A 26,695-nucleotide genomic window follows, 5' to 3' on the forward strand; every position below is an offset into this window, starting at 1 on the left:
GTTGTTTTGTACCTAGGATGAGTCCTCGCAGATGTTCTCTTGGTTCGCATGGGCGGCCTCCCTCGTTCCACTCTGCACCTGAGCTCTGGGCATTTATACAATTCCTGGAGGATCACCTGGTTCTTCAGCAGCCCTCTGGGGTTTGCCCTGAGGTTCACTGCAGATCTGATCGTAGGGGAAACCAACTGCTCGGTCTTTTGAAAAGAGTGAGGGCTGTGGATCCATCCCAATTGCTCTTTGAGTTTGCTGACACCAGTTCCGAATTCTTCGGTCACCAGAACTCAGAGGTCAAACAAATTAGGAAAGTCCCTTGACATAAAGTTACATGGATAAAATGAGGTCCCCTGCCACCATTTTGGACAGTTCTTACCAGTCCCCTCTCAGTGATTATGCCTCTACTGACCCTAGACTGGGTGATAATGCTCTTTATTCATTGCCTGTAAAACATTTGGAGGCGTCCAAATGCAGATAATAGTTAGATAAACACAATATCCTCTCACATAGGAGGGATGGCCAGATGTCAGATTTATTGTCCGATTATATACATGACACCACATCCAACCCTGAGATTCCTTTTCCCTGTGGGCCAGGCAGGATTACCACTAATTGGTAGTGCAAAAAAAACTGTACTTAGTGTAAAACATGTAAAGAGAACTGTAAACAGATAACGAATGTAAACAAACTGACTGTGCAATACAGAGAATTTAAAAAATCAATAAAGTGTCCAGTTAGAGTCCTTAAATGAGTCCCTGATTGAGTTTGTCATTGTGGTTGGTAGCAGCGAGAACAGAGCGTGTGCTGGGCGGTGTGGATCCTTGATGATCGCTGCTGCTCTCCGATGACAGCGATCCCTGTAGATGTTCTCGATGGTTGGGAGGGTTTTGCCCATGTTGTTGTGCTGACCCATTTAAGCTGACTCCAGAACAATCTAGCCCTTCCCTTCCTCATACCCGAAACCCTCTATTTTTCATACACCCATCAGTCTTCTGCCCCGAGTAGGGGAATTGGAAATCCAGGTGACATGGGTTTAAGATGAGGTGGGGGGAGAGATTTAACAGAAAGCTGAGGGGTAACGTTTTTACACAGAGGGTGGTGGGTGGGTGGGACGGGTAGCAGGAGGAGGGGGTTGAGGCAGGGACCTTAACATTTGGACAGATACGTGGATAAGAGGAGTTCAGGGGTGATGGGTAAATAGGACTAGTGTGGGTGGGCTAGTTTGGTCAGAATGGGCAGGTTGGGCTGAAGGGCCTGTTTCCACATTGTGTGACTCCCTTATAGTGTGTATTTTAAATGCCCCTATTGTACCCACTAGCCCCAGCAATGCCTTCCACTCTCTGTGTAAATAACTTACCACAGACATCTCCCCTAAACTTTGTACAGATGTCCTCTGGTATTGGCTATTGTCACTCCAGGAAGAAAGTGCTGGCTGTCCAGCTTATCCAAGTCCCACATAATCTTATACACCTCTATAGAGGCCCTGATAGCTCAGTAGTTTGAGCGCTGGCCATGTAAACCAGGGGTTGTGAGTTGGTTCCTCACTGGGATCTCATTTCTGCGAGGGGCACTGGACAAAGTGATCACTCTCTGATTTCCTTCTGGTTGACAAAGTTAAAGAGATTCCTACCTGTTATGTTCAAAATGTACAGTATAATTCCGATTATCGAAAAGGGTTGGGACCAGGCCCATTTTGGATAAACATTTTTTTTTAAAGAACTGGCCATTTTTCTTTGGCTTGGCTTCGCAGACGAAGATTTATGGAGGGGTAATGTCCACGTCAGCTGCAGGCTCATTTGTGGCTGACAAGTCCGATGCGGGACAGGCAGACACGGTTGCAGCGGTTGCAAGGGAAAATTGGTGGGTTGGGGTTGGGTGTTGGGTTTTTCCTCCTTTGCCTTTTGTCAGTGAGGTGGGCTCTGCGGTCTTTTTCAAAAAAGGTTGCTGCCCGCCGAACTGTGAGGCGCCAAGATACACGGTTGGAGGCGATATCAGCCCACTGGCAGTGGTCAATGTGGCAGGCACCAAGAGATTTCTTTAGGCAGTCCTTGTACCTCTTCTTTGGTGCACCTCTGTCAAGGTGGCCAGTGGAGAGCTCGCCATATAACATGATCTTGGGACAACAACAGGGGAGGCTTTCTTAGCATTAAAATAATGTTTCATTCTCACCGAAAAAATGCTGGCCGCCGCCGATCACTGACACCTCCCCACCGAGTCCCTGTTCATGCCGGGAGCCCGAGGTCCCCGCTACCACTGCCAAGAGTCCAAGGTCTATGCTGCCGCCGGGAGCCCGAGTTCTGTGCTGCCGCTGGGAGCCCGAGGTCTCCACTGCTGCCGGGAGCCCAAGGTCCGCGGTCAGTTCGGCTCCGAAAAACTTTTGGATAAATGAGGATTTTGGAGAATCCGATTTTGGAGAATCAGAGTTGCACTGTAATATTATGTGACAACAATACGACCGTAACCTTTTAAGCACCTCTCATCCAAAGAGAAAAGCCCCAGTTCCGCCAACCTTACTTGCTAAAGCATGTTCTCCAATCCATGCGCCATCCTGGCGAACCTCCTTCACACCCTCTCCAAATCCGCTGCACCCTTCCTGTCACTATTACATTCTTTAACTTTAGGGATGGAACACGGTAACAGAACCACGTGCCGGCGCCGCCCAAATGCACCGGTTAATCTACAGGCCCCCTATGTTTTTTGGAAAGTGAGAGGAAACTGGAGCGCCCGGAGGGAACTTGAAGCCAGAACTCGAGGAGGTGCCGAGGACAAGAAGGGCCTCGGGTGCTGATCGTTTAGGAGGTTTGGATCTGGAGTTTGGGAGTCCGGGCGGCTGCAGGGGCTGCAGGAAGCACTGGAGGCGAATCCACGGGCACTCGGTGTCCCTGAAGAGACTCTTTTTTGCTTCTCTTTCTCTCGAACTGTCAGGAGCTCCGGGTGACACTAATGGTGACTCTTGCGTCAGGCAGAGGCAATTTCGTGTAATAATGATTACTTGATAATAGATGAAATCTTTAATCTTGAATTTAACTCCACTTGCCTTAAATCTGCCAACATTTCTAACTGACCTATGTCCTGCTGTAAACTTTTTCAAACAATCTCCACACTGCAGGGGGTGAATAAATATTGGCATGGCAGTAATTTGGGAAGATCCCAAGCTTGGCCCATGGTCTGGAACTCGATTACCTTCTTCACCGTAGCCAGGTACATCCTCCCTCGCCTTCCAGCTCATCAACAAGATCCTGGACCTCCGAAACTAATGGTTTCGAAGATAATCCAGGACTTTATGGGAACAAAATCAGATCAGATCACGTAATAAAACAGAAATGTAATATTACATGAAATTGCCTTTAGTCTGTCTTAAGGCAGACATGAATTAGCATTCTCTGACACCCTCACAGAAGCAAAAGGGAGTCCCGTCTGCACAGGTAGATCAATAATTAAAGAGTAAAGAGTAGAGTAAGTCTAATCGTAAAGTCAAAGGAATAAAGTCAAGTAGTCAAAGAAGTAGTCCCTTCAGAGTCACTGAGCATCCGTGGATTCTCCTCCAGTGATTCCCGTAGCCTCTGCAGCCACCTGTTCGATCCATTGGAACCTGGGCTCCAGTTCCAAACTTCCAACACAATCAGGGAGCTTTCAGCTCCCAGACCCTTCGAGACCCCTTCTTGCCCTCAGCACCCGCTTGAATCCCGGCTCCGATCTCCATGAACCAGTCTCCAGCAGCCTGCAGCTTGATGCGAGTCCTTTGACCTAAAGTCGACAACAGCCCGTGCCCTGCGTTGGATCCTTGCCCGCAGGTCACCAACAGCTTGTCGCTCGTGTGTGTCCTCCGGCCACAGAGCCCCTCGCTGGTCTGCCTCCATGGACACCATCCTTAGGGTCATCTCCTCTGCTTTTCCTTCTCAATGGTGGGGAAGGGGGGGGGGGTGTTCTCCCTGTTACCAGTGCCCTGCCGCCTCCCCGGATGCATTTCATAAATGGGATGATATATTTAATTAACGTCCTACAAACATTTGTTCAACCTCATCCAAGATGCAGAGTTCAAATCCCACCATAGAATTTAAGTTCAGTTATTTTCGAACCATGAGCCCTTGCCCCCCCAAACATGCCAGTGAACACTCATAAGTTTTTGAAGGATGAGGGAAACCGGAGCATTCCAGAGGAACAAGCCAGACTGAATCATTGTCTGAAGAGAGCGTGCAAAATCACTGAGGACCCCTAGCATCTTTCAGCATCTCCCATCGGAGTGGGGGGCGGGGGGGGAGGGGAAAATCCAGGAGTACCCTTGGATGACTTGCTTCGTGTCTGCGAGTGGTCACTGATCGCGCCACAGTATATACAGTGTAGTACCACTCTCGCTGCTCGAGATGTACGCTGCCTCTAGAATGGCATGCCGCACAACAAACGCTGAACTCGACTTTCGCTTTTTCCGGTTTATTCGTGAAAGCGAAAATCCTCTGCGGATTTCTTTCAGTTAGAGCAAACAGGGACAGGTACTAATGAAGGTCTTTCAGCGAAGTGGCATAAACCGAACTTTTGAAAAGCAGAGAGATACCTGTATATGTGTTTGGGTGTAACAAGTACCGTGTGACTGTGGCTGTCTTGCAATCAAATGACAATAAACTTGAATTTAAAATAAAACTTCAATCATTTGTAATTATGCATCAAAACCCATCTTACTGGCAAATGGGCTTCAGACAAGAAAAGATGTCATCCTTATCCAGTGTGGACGATGTACCTCTACATTCACAGGAAGTTTGAACCACAAGTTCCAAGGCTAATTAAGGACAGGAATTAAAGGTTGCCAAGTCTCTGAAGATCTATCCTGGTCAATGCAATCATGAAGAAGGCTTGTCTGCAGCTATACTTGGTGAGGAGTTTGAAGAAATTTGGTACATCACTAAATATCTACAGGTGTCCCATGGAGAGCATTCTGACCGGTGGAATCCTTGTCTGGTACGGAAGGGCCAATGTGCAGGTCAGGAACAGGTTGTGAACTTGGCCAGTGAACTCGTCCAGTGTTATCGGTCTTCACTCCATCTACAGAGGCAGTATCACAACCAAACAAGGACCCTCACCACCCAGGCCATGCCCTCTTCACTCTGCTACCATCAGGAAGGAGGTACAGGAGCCTGAAGATGAGCAGAGTGAAACACGAAAGTCTGCAGGAGCTGAGATTATAGTTAAAGATCCACCGAAGTGCTGGAAGATCTCAGCCAGTCTCGCAGCGTCCATAGGAGACAGAGACATACCTGCCGACGTTTCAGGCAGGAGCCCTTCTCCAAAGGATAAGCAAAGATCAAGACAGGTGCTGGTGGGGGGAGGAGTCCAGACCAACAAGAGGTGATAATTGGATATGATAAGGGAAGAGGTGAGAATTAATTTTGTCTGTGTGAAAGGAAATGGGGATACGGAAGGGAGAGAAACAGAGCTGGAGAAGGCGATGGGGGGGGGGGGGGGTGCCGGGGAGGGGGTGGTTGATGAACGATTAATGGCACAGAAACAGCCCCTCTGCCATCAGATTTCTGAACGGACAACGAACCACAGACACGGCCTCACTTTCTCTTCTTTTTGGACGAATTAAAATCCCTTAAATTACAAAGGTAATAGTTGCATCTTTAAGACTGCTGCAGAACGACGAATTTTTTGACAAGCTCATGCCAATGCATTCTGATTCTGCTTTGACAATGCAGTAGTTTTACCGCATGGATGGACGAGGGAGGTGATCTCTGGTTGAATTCTCAAATAGTTACCGACAGCTCATGAATAAATAAACTGAGTGATTAATTCCAGGATGGGGAGGGGTTCACACTGCCTTCCCTCCAGAAGGGTGGTATCCTTGGTCTTTACCTTTACATCATCAGACCTCCAATGGAAGCTGTGCACGCACTCGCAAGCCAAGTTTGGGATTAAAAGCTTGAAGGCCTACGGAACTTCTATATTGGGAGCGAAGGAAATGGAACAGCTCGAGGGTGTCCGGAGATGCCGGGGTTGAGTGCAATACGGGGAAACTCAGCGTGCGTGGGAAGTAAAGGGCAGTCAACGTTTCAGGCCTGAGGCCTTTGTCGGGAAATGTGGAAACACAGGTAGACACACTGGAATGAAAAAGGTGGGGGTGGGGGTGGGGATGGAGGAGGGCAGGGAAAGGCAGGGGAGAAGTACACAGCCTAACAGGTGAATACAGGTGGGAGGGTGAAAGAGAGGACGGAACAGGATGTTCCGACCTGTCCACTTTGTTAACAGGGAATGTTCTACAAATATTGTCATGCAAGTTAAAAATCTCACCCATAGATAGTTAGCGGACGGCACACAATCTTCAGTCTAGATGTTCTATGTGGAAAGGTCACTGCAATTTCCTCATGCTACAATCCAGCTCGTGAGTCTGTGCACCAGGAGTCTAGATAAAGACCATAAGACAACGGGGCAGGAATAGGCCATTCAGCCCATCGAGTCTGCCTCGCCATTCAATCATGAGTGGATCCATTTCCCCACCTGGCCCCACTGCCCGGCCTTCTCTGCATAATCTTTGATGACCTGGGTAATCGAGAACCTAACCTGCTTAACCTTCCCAGTAACTCAATTCCTGGTAGGCATGGAGTTAGTGGGCTGAAGGGCTGTGCGATGTCATTGAGAAACGCCAGCGTCTACAGGCCTGATAAAAACAAACCATCTGCAACTCCTTCAAGAGATTCAAGCTGGCCACTCAATGCTGAGTGTCGGCTGTTTTATGTATGAACTCCCCAATCCAGGACTGTGATTCACGCCAAAATTGCAGTGATTTTCCAACGAGACAACTTCCTCAGCGCTAACCAGACTTGCTCGAGTGTGAACGGCATTGAGGGAAAGCAGTTGAACTGGATCGGATCCAACCTCCTTGTGGAAAGGTTTGCTCGTGCAGTTCAGTAGGGTTTAAACTAATTTGGCAAGGTTTAAATGGATATGTCATTAAATCAAACATCTGCTTTCTTATTATTAATGTATCTAATTAGCCACAACCAGGATTTTCCGGAAAACATTGAAAGGTTGAAACTGGTCACTTGTCTTTTGAGATATCAGTGTCAACTGCTGCCAGAATTTGGTGTCCCTGGTTCATTCCCCACCAACCCCCCACCTCCCAATACACGCTTCATCTCCAGTTGATGGACATTGCCCTTGTACACTGACTGGCTTAGTTTCGGTTAATTCTCAGTGTAGCCCAATGGTGCAGTGGGTAGAGTCACTAGCTCACCGTGCCGGGGAGACAGGTTTGATCCTGACCCCCGCCGCTCTCCGTGCGGAGTTTGTGTGCTATCCCCGGCCGAGAGGCTTGCCCCACTCCTGGCCACGTGCCGGGGGTTGAGAGGCAAAGGGGGTGGGTTGTTCGGTGGGTTAATCTGCCGGAGTGAGTGGCCGCTGGTGCGCGGGACTGGGGGATGTTGATGGGGATGTGGGGAGAACAAAAGAGGGATGAGTGTGAATGGGGAATTGGTGGTCAGCGTAGAGTTGGGGGGGGGTCAAAGGGCCACATGGGGCCTCACCAATGTCTTGCATGACGCATCATGACCTCCCAACTTCTATACCTAGGACTCTGACTGATGAAGAGCAAAATGTCAAAAGCCTTTTTGGGCCCCTATCTCTCTACAACTCCACTTTCAATGTACCATGCACTTGTATACCTTGATCCCTATGCTCTACAACACTCCCCAGATCCCTACCATATATTAGGTGGGTCCTACCCCTGCTAGACCTCCCAAAATGCAATGCCTCTATATTGGCATCGTGAAGAAAGCACGTCAGAGCCTCTACTTCCTCAGGGGTTTGTGTAGGTTTGGTACAACACCTAGCAAATTTCTACAGAGGTGTGCTGGAAAGTGTGATGACTGGCTGCATCACGGTCTGGTACGGGGAGACCAATACCCCAGCCCTGCAAAAATAGTGGACACAGCCCAGGACATCACAGGCAAAACCCTCCCCACCATTGAGAACATCTACAGGGAACGCTACCGTCAAAGAGCAGAAGGAACCATCAAGGATCCACACCACCCAGCACATGCTTCGTTTTTGCTGCTAGCATTAGGATAGAGGTTTCGGTGCCACAAGGCTCTCACCCCCAGGTTCAGGAACAGCTGCTCGCTCTCCACCATCAGACTCCTCAACAACAAACTCAATCAGGGGCTCATTTAAGGACTCGTACTTGTGCACTTTTTGATTTTGTTCTCTGTATTGCACAATCAGTTTATATTTCTTTATTTGTTTACATGTGTACGTTGAGTACAGTTTTTCTTGCACGACCAATAAATGGTAATTCTGTCTTGCCCACAGGAAAAAAAAATCTCAAGGTTGTATGTGGTGTTGCGTATGTTCTCTGACAATAAATCTGAGATCTGAACCTGAAATCTAAATTCCATCACCCACTCCTCCGGCGACGTGGCCAACTGATCTTGGCAGCCGACTTCATTATCAAGGACCTGAAGCAACTGGAGATGAACACTCTTCTGGAGAAACTCAGGAGAGTTTCCAGGAGGAAACTACTCATTCAGGCTAAATGCACCTCCTCAAAGATATGGGCATTTTTAGCACCAATTCATCAACTTTACAGTCGAGATTCTTTTATTGTCATGGAATAAAATAGATGTAATATTACACAAAACTGGGCAGACAAAGACTCACCATCAGAAGAAATTGCTCAGAGCCCTTTACTGTCAAAGTATGATTAATGTAGCAGTTAGCAGAATAACGTTGGAACACCTTCTCTGTCAGGAGTTTGTACATTCTCCCTATGTCTGCGTGGGTTTCCTCCGGGGGCTCTGGTTTCATCCCACCCTCCAAAATGGGGGGGGGAGGTTGTAGGTTAATTGGGTGGCATGGGCTTGTGGGCCAAAAGGACCTGTTACCGTGCTGTACATCACCCTTAACCCACGTCCTATAGTTCTCGTCTGACCCAACCTCAGTGGAAACAGCCTGCTTGCATTTACACTATCCATAGCCCTCATAATTTTGTATACTTGGGATTAATTTATCGACTGGAATTTAATTGAGGGTTTCTGTGGGTATCTGGTATTGTGCAATAGATATTCACAAGTGTGTTACAGACTGGAATCTACTCCACGGGATCAGGGGCTTTTATACATTGAGTAACAGTTACCCAGGAGAGATACAGATGTTGGAATGTCATCCAAATGTTTGGGGGAGTTATGTAAAGAATAACAGATACCCTGGAGGGTGTCACAAGCTGAAATCTAATCGAGTGTTTGATTGTGTTTATATAAGAATAATGTGGATCTGGGAATGATTTTTGAGATGGATTTTGGTGAAGAGGTTGTACAAGGAATGACAGCTACTTGGGGATGAATTCCAGCTGGAATCAAATCCAGAGCTCAGGACATATTGGCGAGATGCAAATCCTCCATTCCAGGGGTGGCGGGGGGGAGGGGGGTAATTCATTTGAGAGATAATTTAAGATTTTATTTTTTTTAATGCTTGGCACTCCTGAAGTCTCTCATTCAGGAAATTGTTTCTGTGGACTGGTGAATGTTTCAGTGTGGGAAATGCATTTTTCTCTCAGCAAGACCCCTCAAACAGCAACGTGTAGGGCGTTTCTTTTTACACAGAGAGTGGTGGGTGCCTGGAATTCATTGTCGGGGGTGGTGATGGAGGCTGGAACAATAGGGACATTTATAGTATGGCAGAAGTTGATTCTGGCTGTTTATTTACATTTATTACAGGCCCTTTCAGCCCACAAGTCCAAGCCGTCCAATTACACCCAATTGACCTACAACCCTTGGCACGTTTCAAATGGCGGGAGGAAACCGGAGCCCTCAGGGAAAACCCGCGCAGACACGAGGAGAACGTACAAACTACTTATAGACAGCGCGGGATTCGAACCCGGTTCTGATAGCTGGTGCTGTAACAGCATTGCGCGAATCGCTACACTAACCCCATATGCTTTGGAAAGTGGGAGGAAACCGGAACACCCGGAAGAAACTGACACAGGCAGGGGGAGAACGTACAAACACTTTACAGACAGTGCCAGATTTGAATCCAGTCACTGGCGCTGTAACAGCGTCGTGGTCACCTCCACGCTAACCGTGCCATCCCATGGCAATCGGGACATTTAAAAGATTCTTGGATAGGCACATGGATGTAATAAAAATAGAGAGTTGTGGATGTGATTCAGGAAGGATTAAAGATGTGCAGTAGCTTTACATAGGTTGGCACAACATAATGGGCTGAGGGCCTGGTCTGTGGGGTAATGTTCTATGCTCTACAATAGTTACTGAATAATGTATTGTAATAATTTTGTTACATCCCTTGCTCTCTCTTCATTTTTAAAAGGCTACAGAAGTTCGGCATGTTCCCCATGCCCCTTAACAACTGCAGATGCCCCATCGAGAGCGCCCCTATCCCCAGCAATTGCACTGAAGTCCAAGCGTAGCCCACTTCTTCAGCATCTTCAGTGACCTGGCCCGGGACAAGCACATTACCGTGATGGTCAAGAAAGCACCAGTGCCTCCACTTTCTACTCTGCCATCGGAGAGCAGCAGTGATCATCAAGGACCCACACCGTCCACCACACGCTCTGTTCTCGCTGCTGCCATCAGGGAAGGGGTCTCGCTGCCACAAGACTCGCACCACCAGGTTCAGGAACAGCTGCTCCCCCTCCACCATCAGACTCCTCAACCACAAACTCAATCAGGGACTCAATTAAGCACTCTTATTTTGCTCGTATATATATATATATATATATATATATAAAATATATGTGTGTGTGTATCTTTTCCTTGTAAAAAGTTTACACTACTGATAAGTAGAAATCCTTCCTGGCCCACAGGAAAAGGAATCTCAGGGTTGTATGTGATGCCATGTATGTCCTTGGACAATAAATTTGAACTGGAATTTGAACTGAAAAGACTAAGGAGGTTCGGCCCGTCCCCCATCCCTCAACAACTTCTACGGGGGCTCTATCAAGAGCAGACTTGTGGGGTGCATCGCAGCGTGGAACGGGAGCTGCTCTGCTCAAAATCTAAGAAAGCTGCGGAAGGTGAACGCAGCTCAGAACATCTCACAAACCTCCCCTCCCCTCCCCTCCATGGATCCCAACAAAATCTCCTGTTGTCCTGGAAACACGCTGAAAGACCCACCACTCACCGGATATTCTCCCTTCGGGTTAAAGGCTTAAAGACGGTTTCTTCTCTGCAGCCATCAGGCTCCTGAACGAACCCCACCACAGTGCTCTCCCGCTGCCCTTGCCTGGGGCTGAAGGATCTTTTCCCTGTAACATGATATACTGTGACTTATGCTCCTCTCTCTTCTACTTTGTAGAGTTGACTTGCTAGACTGCTTGTGAAAGAACCCCTGTCACTGTGACAGATATAATGTGACTATAAACTTGTCAATGACCATCATACACATTGTTCAATGCCTATGTGGACTGGAATTCTTACTTGCTGCAGCTGAACAGGTATTTTATAAAAATATGGCCTCCATAGTGTATATAATTGAATTAAAAAGAGACAACAAATATCAAAGATAGACAAATATCCTAGTGCAAGAAAAAATTGAATTGCAGGAGTGCAGTCAATCATTTTGTGGTGTTGGAGCAGTCCATGGGGAGGTTCAAGAGCCTGATGGCTGTTGGAAGGAAACTGTTCTTGAGCCTAGAGGTGTGAGTCTTCAGGTTTCTGTACCATCTGCCCAAAGGGAGAAGAAGCTGTGACTAGGGTGATGGGGGGTCCTTCATGGTGTTGGCTGCCCTCTTAAGGCAATGCCTCACATGGATGTCTGCAGTGGATGGGAGGTCACTGCCTGTGATGGACCTGGCTGTGTTTGTTATGGTTTGCAGTCTTCTGCATTCCTGGGCACTCGAATTCCCCAAATGGCTGCGGTGTAGTGGGGGAGAAAGCTAAAGTTTGAATGATCATATTAGCATAGAACAGACTCAAAGGGCTGAATGACCTACATTCTGGATGAATCAGGATCAGGGCTGGAAACATGGCCTCTCGAATTCCCAAACCTGGCAGTGATGAAACTTTGAGGTTCAACGTGAGGCCGACCTCGCTCTTCCCTGACCCACTGGATGGCTTTCTCTCGCAGTTCAGCCCCATGGCTGTAATTTGCCGAGATTTACTATCCTAGACAAAAATGAAAAGGGAAGGGTCAGAGAGTTTGCAGATGATTTGAAGGTCGGAGGAGCTGTGGAGAGTGTAGAAGGTTGTTGTAGGTTATAACAGGATATAGTCAGGATGCAGAGTTAGGAGGGGAAGTGGAGTTCAATCCGGATAAGTGTGAGGTGATGCATTTTGAAAGGTCAAACTTGAAGGCTGAGGACAGGGTTTTTACCAGGATACCTAAAAGTGTGAAAGAACAGAGTTGGGTCCAAATCATACAGCTACATCTCTCAAGGTTGATGGGATAGATAAGAAGGCTATGGGACGCTGGGCTTCATTAATAAGGGGATTGAGTTCAGGAGTTGTGAGGTGATATTGCAGCTCTACAAATCTCTGGTGATGGGGAAGCTGTGGAGAGGGAGCAGAGGAGATTGACCAGGATGTTGCCTGGATTGTAAAATATGTCTTATGAGGCAAGGTTCGCAGAGCTGGGACTTTTCTCTTTGGAGAGAAGAAGGATGAGAGGAGACTTAGTAGAGGTTTACAAGATTCTGAGAGGCGTAGATAGGGTGGACGGCCAGCGCCTGTTTCCCGGGGCAGGAGTAGAAAACACCAGAGGACATGTGTACAAAGTGAAGGGGAGGGAAGTTTAGGGGAGACGTCAGGGGTAAGTTTTTTACACAGAGTGTTGCGGGGGCCCTGGAAAGCCTTGCCAGGGATGGTGGTGGAGGCTGGAACAATAGACTCTTAGACAGGCACAGGGATGAAAAAAATAGAGAGTTATGAGGTCGGGAGGGTTTAATTTTTGTTTTGCTCGGTATATATAGGACAGCACAACATTGAGGCCTGAAGGACCTGAACTGTGCTGTAATGTTTTATGATCAACGTACAAGTCAGTGCCCACAAGGGGTTAAACGTGATGATGAGACTGGTTTATTGTGTAATAGGAACAAAGTACAGTGTTTTGTTGCTGTTGAAGGGTGAAGCTGAGTTCAGATTCTCAGACAATGATTTATTTTGTTTGCCTGCGAGATTGTATGGCTTTCCTTGAAGATTCTTTTCTCCACACCCACCTCTTTCCCTCATTCGTGCTGACCCTCTCTCCTCCATTCACAACTTTTGGTGTATGGTCACACATTTATTTGAGCCAAGGATCGGTGTAGGGGCTGGAACAAGGGCCTTTGCAGGGAGACGAGGCTGACCCAGAAAGTGTTCAGTTGAATTGTTTCTTGTTCCGTGCACTGAGATGCAGCAAAACACTTAGTCTTGCCAGCTATCCAGCCAAGTCAACCCGTACTTTAGCTCAGCGTGTCATGCAACCATAGAGCAACCCGCCAGCAGCCCATTCCTGGGGCGAAAATAACAAATACCAGAGGGCATCTGTCTAAGGTGAGGGGAAGAATATCTAGAGGTGACATCAGAGGTAGGTTTTTCATATGCACGGAGTAGTAGGTGCTTGGAATTCATTGCTGGGAGATGATGGGATGGTAGAGGAGAAAGAAGGTAAGATGTGCTGGGGGTAGAGGGCAGAGGGCTCTGATTGGAGAAGGAAGGTTAGGGGGTGGGGAACTGGAGGAAAGGAGAGAGAGGGAGGGAGGAGAAAGAGAGGCCAGGCGAAGGTGGGTTCATGGAAACCAGAGAGTACAGAGACTCAAACAATTTGCGGGTAGCCTCAGTTTGGCAGTGCTTCAAGCCATGGACAGATAGCAATGGGGTGTGGAATGGAAACGCACGGCCACTGGGAGGTCTCCTTTATTGCAATGGACAGAGCGAAGGTGCTCAATGAAATGGTCTCCAGTCTGCGACTCGTCTCCTTAACATAGAGGAGGCCACAACGAGTGCATTGGATGTGGTAGATGGATCCCTGCAGATTGACAAGCAAAGTGTTGAGAGGTGTGAGAGAATGTCTCTTTACTCTGTCGTGATGGAGAGAGTGTTGGAATGCGTTCAGAGTGTGGACTGAGGATGTATAAGGAATTCTCGACCAGGGTTTGCTCAATATTCATCCGTGAACTGACCACACTTCCAGTGAGACCATGTGCACCCCCTCTTCTTCCCCAGACATGCCCTTTCTTGGTTGGGATGTCTGCGAGGTATTTCAGTCAGAACATAGAACATGACAGCACAATACAGGCCTTTCAGCCCACGAGGTTGGGCTCACCATATATACCTACCAAAATAAAACTAAACTCTCCATACCTGGTCACCCTCTATTTTTCTTCCATCCATGTGCCTGTCTAAGAGTCTCTTAAATGTTCCAACCTCCACCTTCATCCTTGGCAATGCATTCCAGGCTCCCACCGCCCTCTGTGAAATAAACCTACCCTTAAACTTTCCTCCCTTCATCTTGTGCAGGTGTCCTCTTGGTTTTTTCTACTCCTGCCTGGGAAACAGGTGCTAGCCGTCCACCCTATCTATGCCTCATCATCTTACAGACCCCCATTAAGTCTCCTCTCATCCTTCTATGCTCCAAAGGGAAAAGTCCCAGCTCTGCGAACCTTGCCTCATAAGACATTTTCCTATCCAGGCAACATCCTAGTCAATCTCCTCTGCTCCCTCTCCACAGCTTCCCCATCCTTCCTGAAATGAGGTGACCTGAACTGAACAGAATACTCCAAGTGTGGTCTCACCAGAGATTTGTAAAGCTGCAATATCACCTCACAACTCCTGAACTCAACCCCTGACTAATGAAGCCCAGCATCCCATAGGCCTTCTTAACTGTCCTATCCACCTGCACGGCGACCTTGAGAGATCTATGGAGTTGGATCCCAAGGTCCCTCTGTTCTTCCACACTGTTAAGTATCCAACCATGAACCCTGTCCTCGGCCTTCAGGTTTGACCTTCCAAAGTGCATCACCTCACATTTATCCGGATTGAACTCCCATCTGCCACTTTTCTGCCCAACTCTGCATCCTGCCTATAAGGTTCGATGTTTCTTTATTGTCATATACAAAATGTTTCCTCTGTTTAACAAACGAGGTGTCACTAGGCCAGGGCCCCTATCACGAAGCAAGAGAGAACTTGTCCAGAGGCAATGAGCGTCCGTGAGACCCGCCACTTCATTTGTTGCTGCCTCCTCCTGCTACGGCTGCATGTACGGTCCAGTGAAATCCGAGCTCTGGATTTTATTTGCAATGTGCAAGTTGACAGAAACAGCTCCTTGCTGGAAACCTCCGAGCCTCCTCACTCCCAAGGATGGGAGCAGGTAACTGTTGAGCTGTGGAGGATGCGAGCAACTCCTGCTTAATGAACGGTTGGATTCAGAAACAAGCAGTGTCCGTCTATGTGTGGAGACGTCTCCCAGGAATCAGTTATCCTGCTGGATTTCCCCCAGATGATTCCACATGCCAATTATTGTGCTTCATGAATGAACTTCCAATATAACTGGACAGTTTGAACGAACATTTATGGAGTCACGGAGTTGTTCAGAACAGGAACATGCCTGTCCTCTGGATGCTAGCCATCAATTCTCCACCTCCATCCATCCCATTTACCAGTACTTGGTCTGCAGCTCCCACACCTTGGTGACCCTAGTGCCTGTTTTGGCCATTCTTGAATGTCATAGAATCCCAGTGTTATTCCCCACAACCCTCTCATTTCAATTCAAACCAACTTAGAATATAGAACATAGAACACAACATCACAGTACAGGCCCTTCGGCCTTCAATATTGTGCCAACCCATATATTCCTTAAAAAAAGTACTAAACTCTCCCTACCCCATAACGCTCTATTTCTTCCATCCATGTGCCTGTCTCAGAGTCTCTTAAATATCCTTAATGTTCTACCCTCCACCACCATCTCTGGCAAGGCATTACAGACACCCACAACTCTGTGTGAAAATCCTTACCCCAACATCTCCCCTAAACTTCCCTGCCTTCATTTTGTACAGATGTCCTCTGGTGTTTGCTGATCTTGCCTTGGGAAACAGGCACTGGCTGTCCACCCTATCTACGCCTCTCATAATCTTTTAGACCTCTATTAAGTCTCCTCTCATCCTTCTACGCTCCAAAGAGAAAAGTCCCAGCTCGGCTAACCTTGCCTCATAAGACTTATTTTTCCACTCCAGGCAACATCCTGGTAAATCTCCTCTACACCCTCTCCGCAGCTTCCACATCCTTCCTACAATGAGGTGACCAGAACTGAACATACTACTCTAAGTGCAGTCTCACCAGAGATTTGTAGAGTTGCAACATGACCTCTCATCTCCTGAACTCAATCCCCCGACTAATGAAGTCCAGCATCCTATAGGCTTTCTTAATGATCCTATCAACCTGTGCGGCGACCTTGAGGGATGTATGGATTTGGACCCCAAGATCCCTCTGTTCATCCACACTCTTAAGTAACTGACCATTAACCCTATACTTAGCCTTCTGGTTTGTCAATGGACAATAGACAGTAGATGCAAGGGTAGGCCATTCGGCTCTTTGAGCCAGCTCTGCCATACCCTGTGATCATGGCTGATCATCTACAATTAGTACCCCGTTCCTGCCTTCTCCCCACATCCCTTGACTCCAGTATCTTTAAGAGCTCTATCTAATTCTTTCTTGAAAGCATCTAGAGAATTGGCCTCCACTGCCTTCTGAGGCAGAATGTTCCACTGATCCACAACTCTCTGGGTGTAAAAGCTTTTCCTCAACTCCATTCTACATGGCCAACCCCTTATTCTTAAACTGTGGCCTCTGGTTCTGGTCTCCCCCAACATCAGGAATGTTTCCTGCCTCTAGCGTTTCCAATCCCTTCATAATCTTGCATGTTCAATCAAATCCCCTCTCATCCTTCTAAATTCCAGTGTATAGAAGCCCAGTCACTCCAATCTTTCAACATATGACAGTCCTGCCATCCCGGGAATTAACCACGTGAACCTAAGCTGCACTCCATCAATAGCAAGAATGTCCTCCCTCAAACATGGAGACCAAAACTGCACACAATACTCCAGGTGTGGTCTCACCAGGGCCCTGTACAACTGCAGAAGGACCACTCTGCTCTTATACTCATGTCCTCTTGTTGTGAAGGCCAACATACCATTAGGTTTCTTCCCTGCCTGCTGTGCCTGTATACTTCCTTTCAGTGACTGATGAACAAGGACACCTAGATCACGTTGTTCTTAACTTGACACCATTCAAATAGTAATCTGCCTTCCTGTTCTTGCCACAAAGTGGATAACCTCATATTAATCCACATTAAACTGTATCTGCCCACTCACCCAACCTGTCCAAGTCACCCTGTGTTCTCATGACACCCTCCTCAAATTTCACATGACCTCCCAGCTTTGTGTCATCTGCAAATTTGCTAATGTTACTTTTAATCCCAAGAAATAAGGAAAATGCAGGATAGATATACCCCAAGAAAAAGGGAAATTCTGAATGGTAAAATGGCACAAATGTGGCCAACAAGAGAGGTTATGGCTAAAATAAAAGCAAAAGGGAGGGCAGACAAGGAAGCAAAAATGAGTGGGAAAACAGAGATCACAAGAACATAAGTTAAAGGAACAGAAGCAGGCCATTAGGCCCATTGAGTTACTCTACACTAAGCTGAATGATGCTCACACCTAGTCCCAACTTCCAGCCTTTTCTGCATATCCCTTGATACCCTGACTAATGAGGTAATTATCCATGTCATGTTTAAATACTCCCAGTGATCTGGTCTCCACTGCTTTGTGCGGCACTGAGTTCCACAGATCCACGACCCTCTGGCTAAAGAAGTTCTTCCTCCTCTCTGTTCTAATTGGACAACTTCTAATTTTAAGATTAAGACCCCTTGTCCTTGATTCACCCACCAAAGGAAACATCTTACTTGCGTTCACTCTGTCAAAACCTTTCAATATTTGAAATGTCTCTATGAGATTCCCCCCTCACTCTCCTATACTCTAACGAATACAACCCAAGAGCTGCCAAACGCTCCTCGTACGTTAGCCATTGCATTCCGGGAATTACCCTAGTAAATCTCTGCACTCTCTCCAACAACATCACATCCTTTCTAAGATTGGGGGCCCAAAACTGCACACAGTACTCCAAATGAAGTCTCACCAGTGCCTCATAGAGCCTCATTAACACCTCTCTACTCATACACTATACCTCTTGAAATGAATGCCAACATAGCAATCGCCGTCTTCACGACCAATCCCACCTGGGCATTAACTTTTAGATAACTCTGCACAAAGATGCCCAGGTCAAATTTGCTCCTCCAAGGATTGAATTTTCTCCCTGTCCAGATAGTTTCTCTGCCTGTCTATTTCCACTGACAAAATGTAGAACCACACACTTCTCAACATTGTACTTCATCTGCCACATTTTTGCCCCATCTCCCAATCTGTCTATATCCTTTTGCAATTTTACGGTTTCTTCAAAACTTCCTACCCTATCTTAGTGTCATCTGCAAATCTGGCCACAAAACCATTTATTCCACAATCCAAATCATTAATATAAATTGTAAACAACAGCGGCCCTAAGACCGACCCCTGCGGAATACCACTAGTTACAGGCAGCCAACAACAGGATCCTGAATGGGATCCCTTAATTTCAACCCTTTGCTTTCAGCCAATTTTCTATCGAGGACTGGGAAACTTTTAAAAACTTGCAGAAAGAGACAAAGAAAATCATTAGGAAAGAAAAGATGAATTATGGAAGGAAGTTGGCAAATAGCGTACAAAAGATACAGAGGTTTTTTTTTTAAACATATGAAGAGTAAAAGAGAGAGACGGGCAGATCTAGAAGCGATGGAAAATTATGCTGGAGAAATTATAATGGGGAGCAGAGAGAAGGCAGAGGAACAGAATGAGGATTTTGCTTCATTCGTCACTGAGGAAGACAATAGCCGTATTCCTGATAGTCAGAGGTCTCTGGGAATAGAATTAAGTACAGTCAGGATTACTAGAGAGATGGTACTTAGCAAGCTGAATGGACTGAAGGTAGATAAGAGGGCAAAGAAATGGCAGATGAAACTCTATGTTGAGAAATGTACGGAGGGACATTTTGGATGAGGAAATAAAATGGCAGATTATTATTTGGATGGGGAGAAAATTCAAAATTCAGAATTGCAAAGGGACCTGGGGGTCCTCGTGCAGGATAACGAAAAGGTTACCCACCAGGTTGGATCGGCAGTAAAGAAGGCGAATGCTATGTGGTCCTTCGTTTCAAGGTGAATAATGTATAAGAGTAAAGAGGTGTTGATGAGGCTCGATGGGGCCCTGGTGAGACCTCATTTGGAGAACTGTGTGCAGTTTGGGGCCCCTTAGAAGGGATGTCATGATGTTGGAGAGAGTCCAGAGAAGATTTACCAGGATGATGCCTAGAATGTAGGGACCAACACATGAGGAACGTTTAGGGGCTCATGGACTGTGTTCATTGGAGTATAGAAGAATGAGAGGGGATCTCAGAAACATATCAAATGCTGAAAGGATTGGACAGAGTAGATGTGAATAAGATGTTTTTCTTGGTGGGTGAATCCAGGACGAGAGGGCACAGTCTTAAAATTAGAAGGTACCCATTTAAAACAGAGATGATGGGAAATGTCTTTAGCCAGAGGATCGTGGATTTGTGGAATTTGTTGCCACATCCAGCTGTGGAGGCCCAATGATTGGGGGAATTTAAGGAGGAGATTGACAGGAATCTAATTAGTCGGGATACAAAGGGATATGGGGAAAAGGCTGGAAATTGGAACTGGATGTGAGAACGGTTTAACACAGGGTGGATTTGTGGAGCAGACTTGTTTGGCCGAATGGCCTACTTCTGTTCCTTTTTCTTGTGATCTTGTGATCCTCAAAAAAATTCCAGAAGATTGGTCAAGCCTGATTTCCCCTTGGTAAATCCATGCTGACTCGGACCAATCTTGTTACTGCTCTCCAAATGGGCCGCTATGTCATCTTTTAGAATTGACTCCCCCATCTTCCCCATCGATAATTCCCTATTTTCTCTCTCCCTCTTTTTCTAAAAAAATGGGACAACATTAGCTCCCCTCCAATCCACAGGAACTGATCCTGAATCTAGAGAACATTGGAAAATGATTACCAACGCATCCACGATTTCCAGAACCACCTCTTTAAGTACCTTGGGATACAGACCATCAGGCCCTGGGGATTGATCAGCCTCCAGTCCCATCAGTCTACCCAACACCATTTTCTGCCTAATATGAATTTCCTTCAATTCCTCCATTACCCTCGTTCCTCTGTCCACTATTACATCTGCAAGATTGTTTGTTATCTTCCCTAGAGAAGACAGATCCAAAGTACCTGTTCAACTCATCTGCCATTTCCTTGTTCCCCAGAATAATTTCACCCGTTTCTGTCTTCAAGGGCCCAGCTTTGATCTTAACAAATTTTTTCCTCTTCACATCCCTAAAGAAGCTTTATATTCTTGGCCATCTTTCCCTACATCCTTCATCTTCTCTCCTCGTGTTGTCTGTTTAGTTAAATTTCTGTTGCTCTTTAAACGTTTCCCAATTCTCTGCCTTCCCGCTTGGTTATACTTTTATTTTTACCCTGTCCTTCCTTCCCTCGTCAGCCATGGTCGCCCCCGACTTCCCTTAGAATCTTTCTTCCTCTTTGGGATTAGCTGATCCTGCACCATCTATACTATTCCCAGAAACACCTGCCATTGTTTCACTATCATCCCTGCTCGAGTCTCGTTCCAGCCACCTTTGGCCAGCTTCTCCCTCATGGCTCCATCGTCCCCCTTGTTCAACTGTAATATGGACACTTCTGATTTTCCCTTCTCCCTCTCAAACTGTAGAATAAAACATCATATTATGGTTCACTACCTCCTAATGACTCCTTTACCTCGAGTTCCCTTATCAAATCTGGTTCATTACACAGCACTAAATCCAGAATTCTCTTCTCCCTGGCAGGCTCTAGTATAGGTGCTCTAAGAATCCGTCTACGAGGCATGACACAAACTCCAAAGTGGTGACATAGCCTGCGCCTGCCTGCGTTCCTGGCGGCCTACTGCAGGGAGTGACCCACCGTACCTGGGGCACTGCCTCCACCTATTCCCTGACAATCACTGGCCCCATGTAAAGGCCGGCCCTTACTAATCACAGAGCATTAATGGCATAGAGATTACTTAAAAGTGGTATGTGAGTGGAAAGAAAAAGGTTGAGAACCATTGGTCTACAAAGAGCTAGTGATCCATGTGTTGAGTTTCAAATCTGTTTCCTTCAACACCACATCACAACAAAGTACCACCATTCACAATCCAGACAATCAATCAGCATTTCCTAAGTTATGAATTAATTTGTTTTCCCTTCCACAAAGAAAGAAGAACCCTTGAGCAATAAACTGGTGGAGTTTGGATAATGAGAGAGTATGCAACAATAGAAGCCTTCTTGACAGAGTGGTTAATCCATTAGCTGCATTACCTCATTATGTACTGGAAAATAACTTTCCTCGATCAGTTTACTGATCTGAAAGAGACTTTGCATTGTCAGGTGACACTGCTGGTCGAACAACTCCCTCAGAATGAAGAGTAAAGAGGTGTCGATGAGACTCTATGGGGCACTGGTGAGACCCCATTTGGAGGGTGTGCAGTTTTGGGCCCCCTGTCTTAGAAAGGATGTGATGTTGTTGGAGAGGGTGCAGAGGAGATTAACTAGGAGAATTCCTGGAATGCAAGGACTAATGTACGAGGAGCGTTTGGGAGCTCTTGGGCTGTATTCATTGGAGTAGAGGGGAATGAGAGAGGCATTTCGTATTTTGAAAGGTTTAGATAGGGTGGATGCGGGTAAGATGTTTCCCTTGGTGGGTGAATCGAGGACAAGGGGTCATAGTTTGAAAATTAGAGGTTATCCATATAAAACAGAGATTAAGAAGAACTTCTTTAGCCAGAGGGTCGTGGATCTGTGGAACTCGCTGCCGCATACAGCAGTGGAAACCAGATTACTGGGAGTATTTAAACAAGAAATAGACAACTATCTCATTAGTGAGGGGATCAAGGGATATGGGGAAAAGGCCGGAAATTGGAACTAGTGTAGAGTAGCTTAGTGTAGATTTACAGAACAGTTTCAATGGGCCAAGTGGCCTGGTTCCGTTCCTTGGTCTTGTGATCTTATAAAAAGTCTGCAGATGCTGGGATTGCAGTCAAAACACCGAAATGCTGGAGGAACTTGGCAGCTAGCAGAGTCCATAGGAGGTGAAGATATATCATCGACGTTTCGGGCCTGAGCCCTTCTTCAAGGTACGGGCAAACAGCAGGCAGGCATCTGAGTAAAAACTAGGGAGAAGATAAGAAAGGGCAGGGGGAGGAGCACAGGCCAACAGATGCTTTGATGATCGCTGCTGCTCTCTGACGACAGCATTCCCTGTAGATGTTCTCGATGGTGGGGAGGGTTTTGCCTGTGATGTCCTGGGCTGTGTCCCACTACCTTTTGCAGGGCTTTGCACTCAGGGGTATTGGTGTCCCCACAGCAGACCGTGATGCAGCTGGTCGGCGCACTTTCCACCACACCTCTGTAGAAATTTGCCAGGGTTTCCGATGTGATCACCAAACCTCCACAAACTCCAGAGGAAGTAACGACGTAGACATTTCTTCATGACTACATTGGTGTGTTGGGTCCAGGAAAGACCCTCCGAGATAGTGACTCCCAAGAATTTAAATGTGCTCACCCTCTCCACCTCTCATCCCCCAGTGATCACTGGATCGTACATCTCTGGTTTTCCCTTCCTAGTCCACAAGCAGCTCCTTGGTTTTGGTGACATTGAAAACAAGGTTCAGCCAAGTTTTCCATCTCCTTCCTGTCCGTTGACTCATCCTTCCCCTTTATATACAACCCATTACCATGGTGTTGACGGCGAATTTATAGATGGTAGGGCTGCCGTAGCGAGCCACACAGATGTAGGTGTGAAGCGAGTCGAGCAGGAGTCTGACAACATAAACATTTATGGATGGTAGACTGCAAGGAAGGTTCTGGACAATGATCAGACGGAAAGCTGGGCTTAGCAGTGGCAGGTGGGATTTAATCTTGACAGAACGTATGAAGTGAAGCAATGACCAGAATAGTGTCAGTGTGAGGGAGGAAGTGCAGATGTCCCTGGAATATCCCCAATGTCCCCCAGTCCTGCCACCAAAGGAAAAGGCCCTTCAGCCCATCGAGTCCTTGTGGACCATCGGCCGCTCTTTTACATTAATACATTTTTTAAAAATGGCAGCGTTGACAGGGCTGGTGTAACGGCAGCGCTGACCCATGGGGAGACGAGACGCAGCGCTCCCCTGCAGGGTTCTACCACCCAGTCCAACTACCAACAGCTCTGCGCAGGCTTTAAATGGCCCGCTAAAGGAACCAGCAGTGGTTAATTTTAAAATCCCGCGACTGGGGACCGGGGCCAAGATGGCAGTGCCCGTGTTTGGCAGGGTTTGCAGACTCTGGAAAATCAGAGGGCTGGCGCAGGGCACCAGAAAATAGGGAGACCGCCCGCCGTTTGAGAAGGAGAAGCAGGGTAGCCCACGGGACGGTGACCACAGCGGCGGACCTGTGAGGAGGCTCCACAGCTGAAGGACACGCAGGTGGCGGGGCCGTCGGTGACTCGAGGCGAGGAACCCATGCAGGCTGTGGGCTGTTGGCGACTGTGGTCAAAGGATTCTTGTCAGGCTGGGGACTGCTGGAGACTGGCACGAGACTGGCTGAAGGGACCGGGATGCGAGAGGGCGTCAAGAACACTGAAGGGGTTCCTGACCGTGTCGAAGGTTCAGATCTGTGGTTGGCCTGGTTTGGACCAGCCTGGACATGGGAGCACTGGACGCGAATCTACGACACTCGATGACTCTGGGTGGACTCTTTAACTCCTCTTTCCTGAGCGTAAGTGTCACTAGCAAATATCCGCTGATGGCGAATCTTTGTCTGCCTTGCAAGAGACTAAATGCAATTTTGTGTAATATCTGTTTTATTAAATGACAATTTAATAATTGTCATTTATTAAATGACAAGATGGCAGATGGCAGAGGTCGACAGCATCGAGTCCACGCTGCTGAAGATCCAGCAGCGCTGGATGGGTCACGTCTCCAGAATGGAGGACCATCGCCTTCCCAAGATCGTGTTATATGGTGAGCTCTCCACTGGCCACCGTGACAGAGGTGCACCAAAGAAAAGGTACAAGGACTGCCTAAAGAAATCTCTTGGTGCCTGCCACATTGACCACCGCCAGTGGGCTGATCACGCCTCAAACCGTGCATCTTGGCGCCTCACAGTTTGGCGGGCAGCAACCTCCTTTGAAGAAGACCGCAGAGCCCACCTCACTGACAAAAGGCAAAGGAGGAAAAACCCAACACCCAACCCCAACCAACCAATTTTCCCCTGCAGCCGCTGCAAACGTGTCTGCCTGTCCCGCATCGGACTTGTCAGCCACAAACGAGCCTGCAGCTGACGTGGACATTTACCCCCTCCATAAATCTTCGTCCGCGAAGCCAAGCCAAAGAAAGATTGTCACATCTCCATCCAGGGACCAATTAACCCATGTCCATTGGATGCAGGAGGACACTGAAGCACTGGAGAGGTGGGGAAGAGGTGCCCTCCGAGTGCCTCAGAGGGGAATCTGGAGGTGGTGGTGTTCTCTTCACCCACTGATAGTTCGGGAGGTGCTGTTAGTGTAACAGTTCCACTGTATGGGAACATCGAGGAATCAGTCCAGCATCAAGACTGAAGGTCTACAGAGCCGTGGTGCTCTCTACCCTCCTGTGTACCTGCAAAACTTGGACTGTGCATCGAAAGCACGCAAGACGGCTCAGCCATTGTCTTCGCAAAGTATTTGGCATTAGACAGCAAGACAACGTACCAGGCACTGAGGTTCTCTCTAGAGCGAGTCGACCATCAGCCCACACACTGCTGATGAGAGCACAGACCCGGTGGGTTGGTCCTGTTGTCCATATGCCGGACGAGCGCGTACCCAAGCAGCTCCTTTTTGGGGAACTCCCTGCTGGTCGAAGTTCGCATGGAGGGTGGAAGAAACGTTACAAAGGCACACTAAAGGCCTCCCTGAAGTTGCCTGATGTAGTCACGACCCACCTGGGAAACGCTGGCATAAAAACTGCCCTACCTGGCGTGATCTTATCCACACGGGCTGTCAGGCTTACGAAGCAAGGCATGCCCACTCATGCACATCAGAAGCGGGAGCTGCGCAAGTCCTGAACCACCAGCGCAACAACTACAGAGCTTACGCACGTCTGCTCAACATGTGCCAGGACATTCTGTGCCCAATTTGGCTTGACCAGTCATCTTCGGACACACCGCATCCAGTCTTAAAGTGACTAATGGTGTCGAGGTCTTCTGAGACGACAATGGATGAACGACGAGGACTGGGTCACCTGGGTGGGTGACCACAGGGCCTTCTGTAGATGGTGCAGGCCCTCTGCCCTGGTGGGAGATGGAGTAACTCCCTGAGGATGGGGAGCTCATCCATCTGGCTACTATTGCTTTGGAAGGTGCTGAGCATCTTGGGAGTTGCCTGACGCCATCCAATTAGTGCCGAGGGCTCCGACCTGAAACGTCGACTGCTCTATCTCCCCCACGGATGCTGTTCGACCTGCTGAATTTCTCTGGTGGAGAGTGCACGTTGTTCCTGATTCCAGCCCCTACAGCCCCTGGCAGGTAAGTAGGTTAATTGAGTGTAATTGAGAGGCTGGAAGGGCCTGTATCTATGTGGTATTGTTAAAATGAAAAGTTTGCTTCCAGGTAAAAAAAACCCTGGAAATAACCTGGCATAGCCGGGAGGAGCCGGTGTTCCACGTGTATGTGGAGTGCGAAAGGTTGCAGCCCCTCTTTGCCTACCTGAAGGGGCTGGCTCCTCAAGTTCTACCTACACTTCAGCCCCATGCTCCTGATCCAGTGGTGTAGCTGGGGTGGGGGGAGGGGGGTGGTGAAGCTCTCCCTGACCACATATTTCAAAAGTGATGCCTGCTCAAAAAGCTCCCCCTGCACCCCTCTCCTCCCCCCACTTCCGGCTATGCCACTGCAGCAGCCGCCATGTAAAATGGGGTTAACCGGGCTCGGTTTGCACCCCACTCAGGCAGCAGCTTGGAAGGGTCCAACCTGGTCAGCGGGCTCCTAAGTCAATTGGTTCCCTGCCCTACCTTGGAGGTCGTCATGGGAACCCAGTTAAACTTACCCAGGACACATCCACCGACGGCTTGAAAACTACCGGTCTGATTATTCCGGTGACGCCAACGCTATGCGTGCATGTGCCGCTGAGCAGCGTGCTGGCGCCGTGTTCGAATGCAGGGGAGGATCCCAGCAGGTCAGGTCAGGAAAGGGGATATTAGAACGCGGCGTAAATGCGCTTTGCAGGAAGATCAAGGCTAAAATGTTTAATTGGCAAGTGCGTGACCCGTCATTGTGGCAGGGTGCGATACCCCTCAAATTGCAGGGTTGGCCATTGAATGGGGCGGTCCACCCCCCACAGCTTAAAAGGAGCACCTTCCACCCATTAAACTCACCTGGGTCCCAGGGAGGTGTCCCCAAGGACAGCTTAAAGCACCAGTGGGAGAGAGGTACTCAAGGGAGGTGGTTCGAACCCCAGGCATCATTCACACATTCTGCTCTAACTCAACCCCTTCCCCCCTAAAATAGACAACGATCCAGCAAGGGGGGGGGGGGGGCGTCGTGGAGATCGTTTTTGGACCGTCTTTTGGGTGCCCTG

At 47.9% G+C, this 26,695-nt stretch overlaps 1 protein-coding gene across 3 annotated transcripts in view; it reads left to right on the plus strand.

The window, feature by feature from the left end:
- The window catches only part of LOC138753150 (cytosolic carboxypeptidase 3-like), a 52,956-nt gene that overhangs the window by 856 nt on the left and 25,405 nt on the right, over nucleotides 1-26,695 (plus strand). Inside the window, exons 2-3 of one of the 3 annotated variants that reach the window (XM_069915732.1) lie at nucleotides 9,696-9,871; nucleotides 10,306-11,384. In XM_069915732.1, the coding sequence (XP_069771833.1) occupies nucleotides 9,696-9,871; nucleotides 10,306-10,405 (276 nt within the window). In that variant the 3' untranslated portion in view covers nucleotides 10,406-11,384. Of the gene's footprint in view, nucleotides 1-9,695; nucleotides 9,872-10,305; nucleotides 11,432-26,695 lie in introns of those variants that run through there. The other 2 variants (XM_069915733.1, XM_069915731.1) reach the window with 2 other exon arrangements.

This window comes from Narcine bancroftii, chromosome 2 (assembly GCF_036971445.1).
Source record: "Narcine bancroftii isolate sNarBan1 chromosome 2, sNarBan1.hap1, whole genome shotgun sequence".
NCBI lineage: Eukaryota > Metazoa > Chordata > Chondrichthyes > Torpediniformes > Narcinidae > Narcine > Narcine bancroftii.